General features: G+C 37.5%; 1 protein-coding gene across 1 annotated transcript; it reads right to left on the bottom strand.

The window, feature by feature from the left end:
• Nucleotides 1-382: 382 nt before the first annotated feature.
• Nucleotides 383-13,920, bottom strand: LOC309605375 (olfactory receptor 5B12-like). The gene is given in 3 exon segments (XM_082341217.1): nt 383-3,753; nt 3,756-3,906; nt 3,908-13,920. Coding segments are annotated over 3 exon segments (1,275 nt in total). The 5' UTR covers nt 4,232-13,920; the 3' UTR covers nt 383-2,953.
• Nucleotides 13,921-14,166: the final 246 nt, after the last annotated feature.

Below are 14,166 nucleotides of genomic sequence, written 5' to 3'. Positions count from 1 at the left end.
CTGTGACCTTCTCAATTTTATTTTATTTTTTATTTTTTAATTTTTTTCTAACATCTTTATTGGAGTATAATTGCTTTACAATGGTGTGTTAGTTTATGCTTTATAACCAAGTGAATCAGCTATACATATACATATATCCCCATATCTCCTCCCTCTTGAGTCTCCCTCCCACCCTCCCTATCCCACCCCTCTAGGTAGTCACAAAGCAACGAGCTGATCTCCCTGTGTTATGCTGCTGCTTCCCACTAGCTATCTATTTTGCATTTGGTAGTATTTATAAGTCCATGCCACTCTCTCACTTCATCCCAGCTTACCCTTCCCCCTCCCCATGTCCTCAAGTCCATTCTCTACATCTGCATCTTTATTCCTGTCCTGCCCCTAGGTTCTTCAGAACCCTTTTTTTTTTTTTTTTTTTAGATTCCATATATATGTGTTAGCATACGGTATTTGTTTTTCTCTCTCTGACTTACTTCACTCTGTATGACAGACTCTAGGTCCATCCACCTCACTAGAAATAACTCAGTTTCATTTCTTTTTATGGCTGAGTAATATTCCATTGTATATATGTGCCACATCTTCTTTATCCGTTCATCTGTCAATGGACACTTAGGTTGCTTCCATGCCCTGGCTATTGTAAATAGAGCTGCAATGAATATTGACCTTCGCAATTTTAAATATTTCCTTTGCATTTGAACCTTAGAAAGGCTCTCCATGTGTCTTGGCCCTCTCCTAGCAGTAGACTGTGTTTACTTATTACTCAGTGTTTGTTAGCATGGTTGTGAATAGCAGAGTCCTTTCTCTACTCTTCTGATACAGCTTTCATCTTACACAGAAATTTTGTCCCTCGTGTCAGAGATGGGGCCCTTCTCAGTGATCCTGACTTACTCTGGGTATAGTAGACCTCTAGTGGTCTTATCCCAGGACATAAATAAATAAAGTATAAAATTCACTAAAGTGTATCAGTAGCAGATATAAGCTGGCAGAAGAAAAAGATCAGTCAACATAAAGATTGGTCAGTTGAGAATATACAGCCTGAGGAACAGAAATAAAAAAGAATAAAGAAAAATAAATGGTCTCAAAGAACAGTGGGATACTGCAAAAGTACCAACATATGCATAATGGGATTCCCAAAAGGAGAGAGAGAAAGGGACAGAAAATATTTACAGAAATAATTTCAAAAAACTTCCCAAATCTGAAGAAAAGAATGGACATATATATAGATTCAAAATTTTTAACATTGTGAGACTCAAAATTTTAGTGCATTCGGACATTAACAAATTCATAACATTTATATGAAAAGAAGTTATTAATACTATTATAATTCTTGATACTTAAAATTTTTAAATTAAATGTTATACTTCTATTTAAGTGAATTAAAACATGCCTTTATGATCCTTTTCTTTTTCCCATATTACTGTATATTTTCTCTATTTAAAATGACATATATAAACATATTATTTTTAGATATGACTTATATGAAAATTTGTCTAGGAAAATAAATGCCTGTGTAAAGGCATGCATTTTTATTAAAAATAAGAACAAAGAATCAATAATAAATCTACACTCAAAAAACTTTGGAAGTATTTTCATAAAAGTTAATTTTTTAAATACAAAACTTATTGCTTTCTCATATGTAAAAAGATCAATTGAACAATAATTTTTAAAAACCAAACATATATATCTTATTTACATTAAGTCAAATATTTATATTAAGAATGTGTTCCCAGACACCAAAATAATTGTTTTAAATTCTACTATAATAATAGACCTATCTCATGTATGTCTTAATTAATTTCTCCTTCAGTAGGTGTGTGAGTTTCATGAGTTTCTCATGAATGATGTATGTGTGTGCATATGCTAAAACATGCATGTAAATGTACATGTGTGTGGGAGTGTAGGTGAACATACTTACTAAGAAGAATTTTTAAAATCAAAATCCCATGTTCAAAAGTATGTGGGAGAAAGCAAGACAGCAGGTCTCATATGAAAAAATAAACTCTTATGCTGAAAAATTTTCTGCTAGCAACCTTAGGACAATATAATAAGGCTTGAGCCCCACAGAGGGACACTGCTTAGGTATTAAGCTAACAAGAGACTTGGAAGACAGGTATACTAGCTATTAAAAGGTTTTTCATAGGTGAGTACAATTGTTTTCACATGTTTGAAGTCTACCCTGTTTCAATCCCACCAGGGATTCCTGATGAATACTGCATTTTCCAAGGAAGCAACAATTTATAATTTCCTCTTATTCTTGTTTGTTACTAGAAAAGACTCGGTCTCAGGGGGCTTTGATTAAGATGATGAGACAAAGAATGAAACAAATAAGAGTCTGTTAAATGTCTGCCTGAAACCAGAGCTGCACCACTTAATATGAAGGACTCTTCAAAACCAATAATGAAATAATCACCCTTTTTGCAAGTCTGATAAGAAAATGAAGGTGAGATGTACATTTGGGGAAACTAATTTACACTGTAGGAGGAGAGAGGAGGAAGAAGAGCAATGACAGAAAATCAACTGTTAATAAATATCAGAGACTGCCGAGAAATCACAAGATAAGCTGTAGCATATGTTCCTCCAGCTAGAATATGGCAATCATTTCTCTGAGAAGAGAAGCTCATAGGCTTCCCCACCCCCTCCAACAGGCAATCATTTTGCATTTTACATTATTTGAAAAGAGCTTGATTATTTTCCTTTGAAAGAAACCGGATTGATTCACATTTACCTGTCAACAGAATGTTCTATTCCTCTGTTTTGCCTGTCTATTTAAAGGCATATGACCTGACTATGAAATTCCATAGACAAATAGTTCGTCAGATGTAAATAAATAATAGTGAGTGACCAGCAAAAAAAAAAAAAATCCCATGTTCATGGGTGATTCTTCTTAACCTATTATTCCTAGTTATCATATTTTTTGAGACTTTTGCTTTGTAGATTTAATCAATAGCTGGAGAAATTACCATAAGAATTTAGAAATGTGTGGGTTAGACAGGTTAAGTATTTTCACCAGAGAGATCTGAGGTGGGTAAAACCGCCTTATTGTAGATACAAGTTCTCTAGAAGACTTTGTCTTCCCCACAGCCTTTTTAAAGACACTCTTGACCCCTTTGTTCCTCAAGCTGTAGACCAATGGATTCAGCATGGGGACGACCATGGTGTACAACACAGAGGCCATTTCGTCTGTGCCCATGGAATAGCTGGAGCTGGGCTGTAAGTACATGAAGATGCCTGTCCCACAGAAGATGGAGACGGCAGTGAGGTGGGAAGCACAGGTGGAAAAGGCCTTTTGGCATCCTTCAGATGAGCGCATCCTCAGAATGGTGATAAATATAAACAGGTAGGAGATCAAGATTACCAGGATAGAAAAGAGGGCATTGAAACCCACCACAAAGAAAATAACCATCTCACTGAGGTAGTTGTCTGAGCATGAGAGAGCCAGGAGAGGAGGAACATCACAAAAGAAGTGATCGACCACATTGGACCTACAGAAGGAGAGCCTGACAATGTTCCCAGTGTGGATGGAGGCATTCAGGAAACCACAGAAGTAGCAGCCTATGCCCAGACGTGCACACACATTAGTCGTCATGGTGGTGGTGTAATGCAGGGGTGTGCACACTACTGCATAGCCGTCATAGGCCACTGCGGCCAAGAGGTAACTTTCTGCAATGATAAAGACTGCAAAGAAGAACTGGGTGACACAAGCATTGTAGGAGATGATTTTGTCTTCTGTGAGGAATCCTGCCATCACCTTGGGACAGCTGAGGAGTAACCAAAGTCCATCAGAGAGAGGTGACTGAGGAAAAAGTACATGGGAGTGTGGAGAAGAGAGTCCAACAGAATCAACTCAATCATCCCCAGGTTCCCAATTACAGTGATGAGGTAGATGAGAGAGAAGATGATAAAGAGTGGGAATCTGCACTTCTGGGTCATCAGCCAACCCCACAAGGATGAACTCAGTCACCTCTGTAGTGTTTTCCATGGAGATTAATTGGGAATTGTGTGGCTGCCCTATAGCAATTAAAAAAAAAAAAAAAAAAAAAAAAGAGGGCTTCCCTGGTGGCGCAGTGGTTGAGAGTCTGCCTGCCAATGCAGGTGACACGGGTTCGAGCCCTGGTCTGGGAAGATCCCACATGCCGCAGAGCGGCTGGGCCCGTGAGCCACAATTACTGAGCCTGCGCGTCTGGAGCCTGTGCTCCGCAACAAGAGAGGCCGCGATAGTGAGAGGCCCGCGCATCGCGATTAAGAGTGGCCGCCGCTTGCCACGACTAGAGAAAGCCCTCGCACAGAAACGAAGACCCAACACAGTCAAAAACAAAAATAAATAAATTAATTAATTAAAAAAAAAAAGACATTAAAAAAAATAAAGAAAGAAAAAAAAAAAGCAGAATCAGAATACTAAATGAAAGGAAGATTCCACCGAAATCAATCAGCATGTTTACTCTGTGCTTTATTTCAGTATTGCAATAACCAGTTTCCAGGAGTTTTTAGGTCTAAAGCATGGCCATGACGGTAAAATGCAATTTTGAATTATTGATAAATCATAGAATAATCCAGGCAAAAGGATATGGAGATAATGCATCCAATCTCCTAACTTCATAGAAAACTGAATTAAGATAAAAAGAAAGGATTTAAGCAATATCATCAGATTAGTTGCTAACCAGAACAGCGCAGACAGCCAAGTCAAAGTTTACAAAATAGTCCCAAATTATTCTTTGTATTAAGCTAGAATAGCTTAACAAAATTAATGTGAAATTGAATTAATTTTACTGCAACTGACATTTTTTTGTCTTTTTCGTTGTGTCAGAACAGTTGTATATGGTAGTGAAAGAAAGTTAACTAAAACATGTCCTAAAACCACAATGAGATATCACCTCACACCTGTCAAAATGGCTATCATCAAAAAGTCTACAAGTAACAAATGTTGGTGAGGATGTGGGTAAAAGGGAACCCTTGTACACTGTTGCTGGGAATGTAAGTTGGTGCAGCCACTATGGAGGACAGTATGGAGGTTCCTCAAAAAACTAAAAATAGAGTTAACATAGGATCCAGCAACCCCACTCCTGGGCATATATCTGAAAAAAAAAAAAAAACACTGCTTAGAAAAGATATATGCACCCCAATGTTCAGCAGCACTATTTACAATATCCAAGACATGGAGGCAATCCAATTGCCCATCAACAGACGAATGGATAAAGAAGTCATGGTACATATATACAATGGTATATTACTCAGCCATAAAGAAGAATGAAATTCTGCCATTTGGAGCAACATAGATGGACCTTAATAATATTATGCTTAGTGAAATAATACAGAGAAAGACAAACACTTTATGACATCACTTACATGTGGACTCTAAAAAAATAATACAAATGAATGTATAAAGCAAAACAGAAACAGACTCACAGACAGCGAAAACAAACTAGTGTTTACCAAAGGGGAGAGCAAAGGAGAGAGGGGAAAATTAGGGGTATGGGATTAAGAGATATAAACTACTATGTATAAAATAGATAAGCAATAAGGACATATTTATAGCATAGTGAATTATAGTCATTATCTTGTAATAACTTTTAATGGACTATAATCTGTAAAAATACTGAATCACTGTGGTACACACCTGAAACTAATATAATATTAGAATATTGTAAATCAACTATACTTCAATTAAATGGGAAACAAATTAATGTACAAGGACTAAAACATCTATAAAATAACAGTTTTTGACTTTTATTACATTAATACAGTTTTTAACTTTTGCATTCAGATGTCCCTGATCTGGAGCTATGTTAAAGCCATGTCAAAAGATGCAAATCCCACCTCTACCGTGTATGGAATCAATGAACATTGGTAGAGTGCAACATTACTCAGCCATCATTTTTCCCATCATACTGGGTTGATGATGCAAACTGGAACTACGTAAGTGGTTGATATTATGATTTGGACAGAGAGCTTGTCCTATCTTATATTAGAGAGGTGGATGATATAAGATGGAGCATCCAGATTAAGGATGAAATCAAAGGTTTGATAATATCACTCATGACATTTGCTTTCCTCTCAAACTCCTACTCTCCTATCTTTCATATCCTTTCCTTCAGTTTTTTACACATTTCTCTCTCTATGTATATAACGGCCATTCCAATTTTCTTAAATTCTGGAGAAAAAATGTTCTTGGAATTATTTCAAACTTTTTACTAACTTTCTTCTCCACACTTGAAATCTTAGGTTTTAATTCAACACCTTCCTGGAAGGAAAAGACAGTTAAAACTTGTTTTAGTTGAAAAGAAATTAAGAACCTACAATGGTTCTTTGAGGCATTTATTGATCTCTTATCATTCTTTGCTCCATAGATGGAAACTTCTTATAGAATGGCCTACCATAGAGCTGGTGCTCAGCACAAACTAAAAAATTCAGTTGTCTTGACAAAATGCTCTCTCCTCTCATGTATTCTTCATAAAATAACACAACTTCCAAAGATTCTCTGAAGTCTTCCCCAGCTTCTTACTCTTCAGATATGATTATGTCATTATGATGAGTAAAATTTATCACTTTGTTACTCAAAACATTTTTAAATTTTTATATAATTTATTATTTTGTATAGTATAAGTCATGATTGATAATGATGTAGGCTGTAATAGATATGATTTATTGAGCATTTGCTATGCTCCCATCACCAAGCTAGAAACTGTGCTACTTTACCTCAGTTAATCCTTACACCTCCTGTGAGATATTATCCCCAATTCACAGGTATGGAAAACAAAGATTACTGGCATTTAGTTACTTGCTTAAGTCTGAGGAAAGTAGCAAAGCTGGGATTTAAAGCCAAATTATTTTGAACCTAAGCCTTACCTCTTTATCATGAAAAAATGCTCCTTTAAACTTTTTACATTTAACCTAAGCTAGGCACAACAAAGTAACTCGTTTAGTTGATTGGTTGATTGATTGAGTGACTGATTAAATCTGTCATTGGGAGTCAATGTGGATCATTAAAAACAATAAACTTGGGAATCAAATATACTTACCTGTTTGTGTGACTTAGTGCAAATAACTTACCTTTCTGGATCTCAGTTAATACCACCAACTGGAACCACAAATGTTTACAACCCACCTCGACCTCTCAAAAAATCCTCAAAGAGCTAAAAAGTGGCATGAGTCTTTAGTAACACCAACCAAAAAGCCACTTAAAGTGATAATGCTGTCCATTTCTCCATTCTCTCTATAAGCACCAAGTCCTTGTGGTGCGCCAATCAGTGTGCTGGTTTCCAGGTCTACAGTGATGAACAAGGCACATTTCCTGACCTCAGGGTATTGAGTGCACTAGGACAGATATGTAAACTGATGAATATTATGTACTATTCTTATTCTCTATTCCCAAGAGAAAGGATTATTTTCTCAGAACTGTGTGATGGAAGTGATTCTATTTACACTATAGTCTATCTATCAGTCCATGATAGTAATAGTTAATAAATGAGGTGTCCAACACCAGGTAAGTCTTTAGTGGCAGGATTAGACATTGAGATTAGTTCTATTTGTGTACATAATTATGTCGTGTAATTTTACACATCTCCTTTTTAGTGCATTTTATAACTTATTTCTAAGCCTGATTTTTCCCACATTATTATTTTCCATTCCTCCTCTCCCTCTTTTTAAATATTCTATTAGCTCCTAGATTACAATCAGATTTTATATTGATACTCAATTCGGTCTTCTCAACAACTCTGGGATTAGTCAAAATAACTAATATTATCACATTCCCTGAAAGAGAAAACAGGTTGAAATAGTTTAAATAATTTGTTCAAAGTTGAACTAGTTTATACTTAGCAGACACTCAAGATCTTTTTGTACTTTTCCTCTATGTCACATAATAAATATACATGTTCTAATAGGATCTCTGCATTGTTTAGACATACAATTCCCAGTTACATGAAACAGACAGAAGAAATCTTCAAAACATTCAAGCCCAAACTCTGAATAAATAAAAGGAGAAACCCATTCCTTGACGCATTTTTCTGATTACCTCTACCCATGAAAATTTATGCAGACAGTAGATCTCATCTAGTAGATTTCATCTAGTAAATTTATAGGTTTACTTATTCCCTGAACAATTCAACATGCAAGTCCAGCACCTTCATATGTGAGTGAATCTTAAATCAGAAATTCAATCTGCGGGCTTCCCTGGTGGCACAGTGGTTGAGAATCTGCCTGCCAATGCAGGGGACATGGGTTCGAGCCCTGGTCTGGGAAGATCACACATGCCGCGGGGCAACTGGGTCCGTGAGCCACAACTACTGAGCCTGCGTGTCTGGAGCCTGTGCTCCACAACAAGAGAGGCCGCGACAGTGAGAGGCCCGCGCACTGCGATGAAGTGTGGCCCCCACTCGCCACAACTGGAGAAAGCTCTCGCACAGAAATGAAGACCCAACACAGCCAAAAATAAATAAATAAAATAAATAAATTTATTTAAAAAAAAAAAAGAAGAAATTCAATCTGTGAAAAAAAGTAAACACCCTGTTGTGATGTTGTTCTTTAGTGTGGCCAAAGTGCTTAAAGTTCTCTAGAGACAGGAAGAAACTGAAGGAAAAAATGTTATTGGTCTTGGAAACAGCAACTAAAATTCTACTCCTGGATCTTCTGCTCACTCTTCTTAGATAAATCTCTTAACCTCTTTGAGCCTTGATATCTTCATCTGTAAAATGGAAATAAGAGAAAGGCAGGCCCAACACATCCTCCCTGAAGACTGCTGCTATGATAAGAAAATAAGAAAACCCTAAAATACCTCATACTTCGTAAGGGGTGATCATCATAATCACAACCATCATCACTATTATTTGGGGTTTTTTCCCCCTGGACATTGTTGCTCCTCTAAACAACAGTTTGGGGGAAGGTCATTGTTGCTGCTAGACAACTATTAACAAATCAAAAGAAAAATAAATGGCCAAAGTAACGCTGAATCTTGGGCTGCACTCTCTAATACGAGGCCAACTGGAGTCATGTGGAGACCAGAAAGATTAAAACATGGGAACCAGGAGGGAATTATGTAGTCATGGAACTCTCAGGGAACAAATACCCTATGAGGGCTACAAAACTCTTTATCTTACCTAACTAGGGAACAAGTGATTAAAGTGTCTGTGGGGATCCAACTCTGCTTGATGAGGGAGACCATGGGTGTATTTATTTACACTATTTGCAGTAATTCTCTTTGATGATGCACAAATCCATCCACAGCATGACCTCCAGGGCTACAATTTGACATAAATATTGGGGGATAGAGGCAAGGACTCTGTCATTAAACAAGATAAGTGGACCCCAGGAATTAGTTCTTCATTTAATTCACCTTAAATGTTTGTACCAGTGAGAAGAAATATCAATTCTTCTTTAAAATTTCTATTGGAGTATAGTTGATTTACAATGTTGTGTTAGTTTCAAGTGCACAGCAAAGTGAATCAACTCTACGTATACATATATACAGTCTTTTTTAAGATTCTTTTCCTATAGGCCATTACAGAGTATTGAGTAGAGTTCCCTGTGCTATACATAGTAGGTTATTTAATTCATTTAACTGTTTATTGATCCCAAATATATTTCAGCCATAATGATGAACACTGAAAATGCAGACTCATGTAAAATAAACTTCGTTCTTGCATTCATGGTGCTTACGTTTAAGGGAGAAAAAGTATACTAAACAAGTAAACACTCTAAGAAACATATAATTACATGTAGAACAAAATGCTGTGTGTGCTTCTGTGTAGAATAAGCATGCACTTATACATAGAAAATGAGAGAGAAAAGAAGAAATCTACTTTACATTGGCTGATCAGAATGTTTTCTCAGGAAAGTTAACATTTCAGCCAGACCTAAAATCGTAAAGAATCAGTGTTGGGGGAAGGTCATTCCAAGCAAAATTAAAAGTATGTAGTAAAGGTCCCATACTTCAAGGTAGTCAGCAAAATCTAAAAGAAGACAGTGTGGCTGCAGCATAGGTAGCAAGACCTCTTCCTTGGTGGTTTCCATTTTAGCGTCCTCCCAGAACAAAACCTGAATAAAACAGAGCAAAACAAAACAGAGACACTCATCCCTAATAACAAAACTATCATCAGGTCTGGATCACGAGACTAGAACAGGTAGGTTATAAGCATAGCTCAAATATTGTCCTGCCTGCCAGAAGCCATCACATTTACCTTCAGAGTGGAAAAATTTTTCCCACTAATTTGAGAGAATAAATCAAGATGGCAGACTAAGAGGGTGTGGAATTCACCTCCCCTCACAAACACATCAAAAACACATCAACAATACATCTATAAATGGGAAGGAAATCCAAAAAGGAGGGGATATATGTATAGGTACAGCTGATTCGTTTTGCTGTACAGCAGAAACTAACACAACATTGTAAAGCAACTCTAGTCCAATAAAAAAAAATATCTACATGTGGAGGAATTCTCACTGAAAACTAAGTGAAGACTGGCAGAAAGACTTTTGTACAACCAAGGTTGTAAGAAAGGTCCACACGGAATCAGGCAGGAAGGGAAGAGAAATGATCAGGTTGGAACCTGTGCCCCTGGGAAGGGACATAGAAGGGGGGATTACAAGGGCAAAGATCCTCCCTGGGGAGTGAGTGGTTGGAGCCCCATATTAGGCACGCCAGCCTGGGGGCTCTACACGAGGAAGATGAGTCCCCTTAGCTGGTTAGAAAAACAGTGGACTAATAGGAGGCCTGTAAGACACCTAGACTCTGCTAGCGAAGAGTGTGCCCACGCTTGCTTACTCCTGAAACAAGGTGCAAAAATCTTCTTAGGATTCTGGCTGTTTTCCCATGACCACTTCAGTGCATGCCCCCGCCTGACCCAAGCACCCACCATACCCCGCTTGCTTCACAATACAGCTCCACACTAATGCAGGGGCTACTGTGGGTGAGGGCACTGCTCAGTTGTGAGAGACTGTGCCAGCCTGGAACCAGAACAGCCGCTGAGCAGGGTGGGGGCAGCCATAACTGGGGCTTACGGAGGCAGAACATCAAAAGCAGTCCAGGACTCTGACGGTGGCCGGCACACCACAGCCTGTGCCCAGACCCATGCTGGGTGCCTGTATCTGCTCCACTCGCTCCAGCACTGCTGCCCTCTGGAACAAGGGTGGCTGTGCTGGCAGAGGTAGAACATCCACATAGAGGGAACAGCGCCAGAGCAGGCTGGACCCTCAGGGATTCTGCTCCAGCAACTTGGGACCTGACCCCGTTCCCAATAGGGCAAGGTTAACCCCTGAGCAGAGGAGAAGCTCCAGCTCACACCTCGTTCTGGCTCTAGCCCCTCCATCTCCAGCCCCTCCTCCTACCAAGAAGATAGCTGCCAGCACACACTGGGGAAGGACGTGACTCATGCCCACATCAGACCCAGCTCTTCCACCAAATCCAGTGAGCATGTGCAGGCTGTATAGGGACGCGCCCACACAAGGACATCCCTTCAAGACTGGAGTAGGTAACTTTCAATTAATTTCATAGAGACAGAGAAAGTTAAGCAAAATGAGAAGGCAGAGGAATTGGTTTCAATTGAAAGAACATAAGAGAACTGCAGAAAAAACAACCAATGAAACAGATAATTTACCACATAAAGTGTTCAAAGCATTAGTAAAAAGAACACTAACTGAATTAAAGAATAGATGAGCACAGTGAGAATTCTAACAAGGAAATACAAAATATAAAAAAGAAAAAATCAGAACAGAAAAATACAACAACTGAAATGAGAAACACACTGGCAAAAATTAGCAGCAGACTAGGTAATACAGAAGTGATCTGGAAGATAGATAAATGGCTATAATCCCCTATGCTGTACCATATATCCTTGGTGCTTATCTATTTTATACATAGTAGTTTGTATCTCTTAATCCCATATACCTAATTTACCCCTCTTCCCTTCCCTCTCCCTTTGGTAACCACTAGTTTGTTTTCTATATGTGTGAGTCTGTTTCTGCTTTGCATATATATTCATTTGCATTATTTTTTAGATTCCAAATGTAATATGATACAGTATTTGTCTTTCTCTGTCTGTATTATTTCACTAAACTAAATATTCTCTAGGTCCATCCATGTTGATGCAAATGGCAGAATTTCATGCTTTTTTATGGATGAGTAATATGTATGTATGTGTGTTTGTATATATATATATAATCCACTACTTCTTCTTTATCCATTCATCTCTTGATGGGCACTTGGGTTGTTTCCATGTCTTGCTTATTGTAAATAGTGCTGCTATGCATGTATCTTTTCAAATTATGTTTTAATTTTTTCCAGATATGTACCCAGAAGTGGACGTTCTGGATCATATGGTAGTTCTATTTTTAGTTTTTAAGGATCCTCCATACTGTTTTCCACAGTGATTGCACCAATTCACATTCCCACCAACAGTGTACAAGCATTCCTTTTTCTCCATATCCTCTCCAACAATTTTTTTGGACTTTTTATGATGGCCATTTTGGCTGGTGTGAGGTGACACCTCTTTGTAGTTTTGATTTGAATTTCTCTAATAATTAGTGATGTGGAGCATCTTTTCATGTACCTATTGGCCATCTGTATGCCCTCTTTGGAGAAATGTCTATTTAGGTTTTCTGCCCATTTTAAAAAAAAATTTTTTGGCTGCTTTGGGTCTTAGTTGTGGTGTACAGGTTCTTCATTGCGGTGCACAGGCTTCTCTCTAGTTGTGGCGTGTGGGTTTTCTCTCTTGTTGTGGCACGTGGGCTCCAGAATGCATGGGCTCTGTAGTTTGCGGCACTTGGGCTCTCTCATTGAGACGCATGAGCTCAGTAGTTGTAGCATGCAGGCTTACTTGCCCCTGCACTGGAAGGCGGATTCTTTACCACTGGACCACCAGGGAAGTCCCTTCTGCCCATTTTTTGATTGAGTTATTTGGTTTTCTCTTTTATTGAGTTTTATGAGCTGTTTGTATATTTTGGAAAGGAATCCCTTGTTGGTCGCATTATTTGCAAAAATTTTCTCCTGGTCTGTAGGTTGTCTTTTCATTGTAAAAAGTTTTAAATTTAATTAGGTCCCATTTCTTTATTTTTGTTTTTATTTCTTTTCCCTTAGGAGACTGATTCAAGAAAATATTGCTACAATTTATGTTAAAGACTGTTCCACCTATGTTCTCTTCTAGAAATTTTATGGTTTCAGGTCTTACATTTAGGTTTTTAATTCATTTTGAGTTTATTTTTGTATATGGTATGAGGGAGTGTTCTAATCTCATTGTTTTACATGTGCTGTCCAGTTTTTCCAGCACCACTTGCTGAAGATACTGTTCTTTCTCCATTGTATATTCTTACCTACTTTGTCATCAATTAATTGAACATAAGTAGGTGGGTTTATCATGTTAGATATGTTCCCTTTTTACCCACTTTGATGAGATTTTTTTATCATGAATGGACAATCAGTTTTGTCAAATGCTTTTTTTGCATCTGTTGAGATTATCATGTGATTTTTATCTTCCCTTTTGTTAATGTGGTGTATCACATTGATTGATTTCTGTATGGTGAACTATCCATGTGACCATGGAATAAATCTAACTTGATCATGGTGTTAAACTTTAGATTGCTCTAAAAGATATCTTTATAATTGTTATCATAATGCTGAATGATTCATAGTGTTCTAACATCCCCAAATTTAAAACTAGGCTAAGTTATTCTTAGAGGTTGGCAAGGACCAATCAGGTCAACCTCTAATTTGAGCTTAAATGCCAATCTATAAATTGGTGGCTTGACTGCATACATGAATGAAGGAGCATAAAACGTGTCCTTGGCTGAGTACCTGAAGACAAAGAGTCAAACCATACTTTAAAATTAAATGTTATTTTTATTTCAGTGAATTAAAATACGCCTTTATTATTATTTCTCTTGTCATACTCTGGTCTGTTTTTTTCTAATTAAAATTATCATGTGAAAATGTAACTTCTGGATAATAAGTTGATAAAGATGAAAACTGAACTAATTAAAGATGACCATATAATGATGTTTATTGTCATTGAAATGGAACAAAAACAACACATTAAGTAATAAACCTATAACCAGGATATTTGGCACCAAGTTTATATTTAAGAATGTATTACCAGGGGAGGAACTTCAAGATGGAAGAAGAGTAAGATGTGGAGATCACCTTCCTCCCTACATATACATCAAAAATACATCAACATGTGGACC

This window comes from Balaenoptera borealis (genome assembly GCF_965194805.1).
Source record: "Balaenoptera borealis genome assembly, chromosome: 11".
NCBI lineage: Eukaryota > Metazoa > Chordata > Mammalia > Artiodactyla > Balaenopteridae > Balaenoptera > Balaenoptera borealis.
This window is presented reverse-complemented; position numbering and strand designations above follow the sequence as displayed.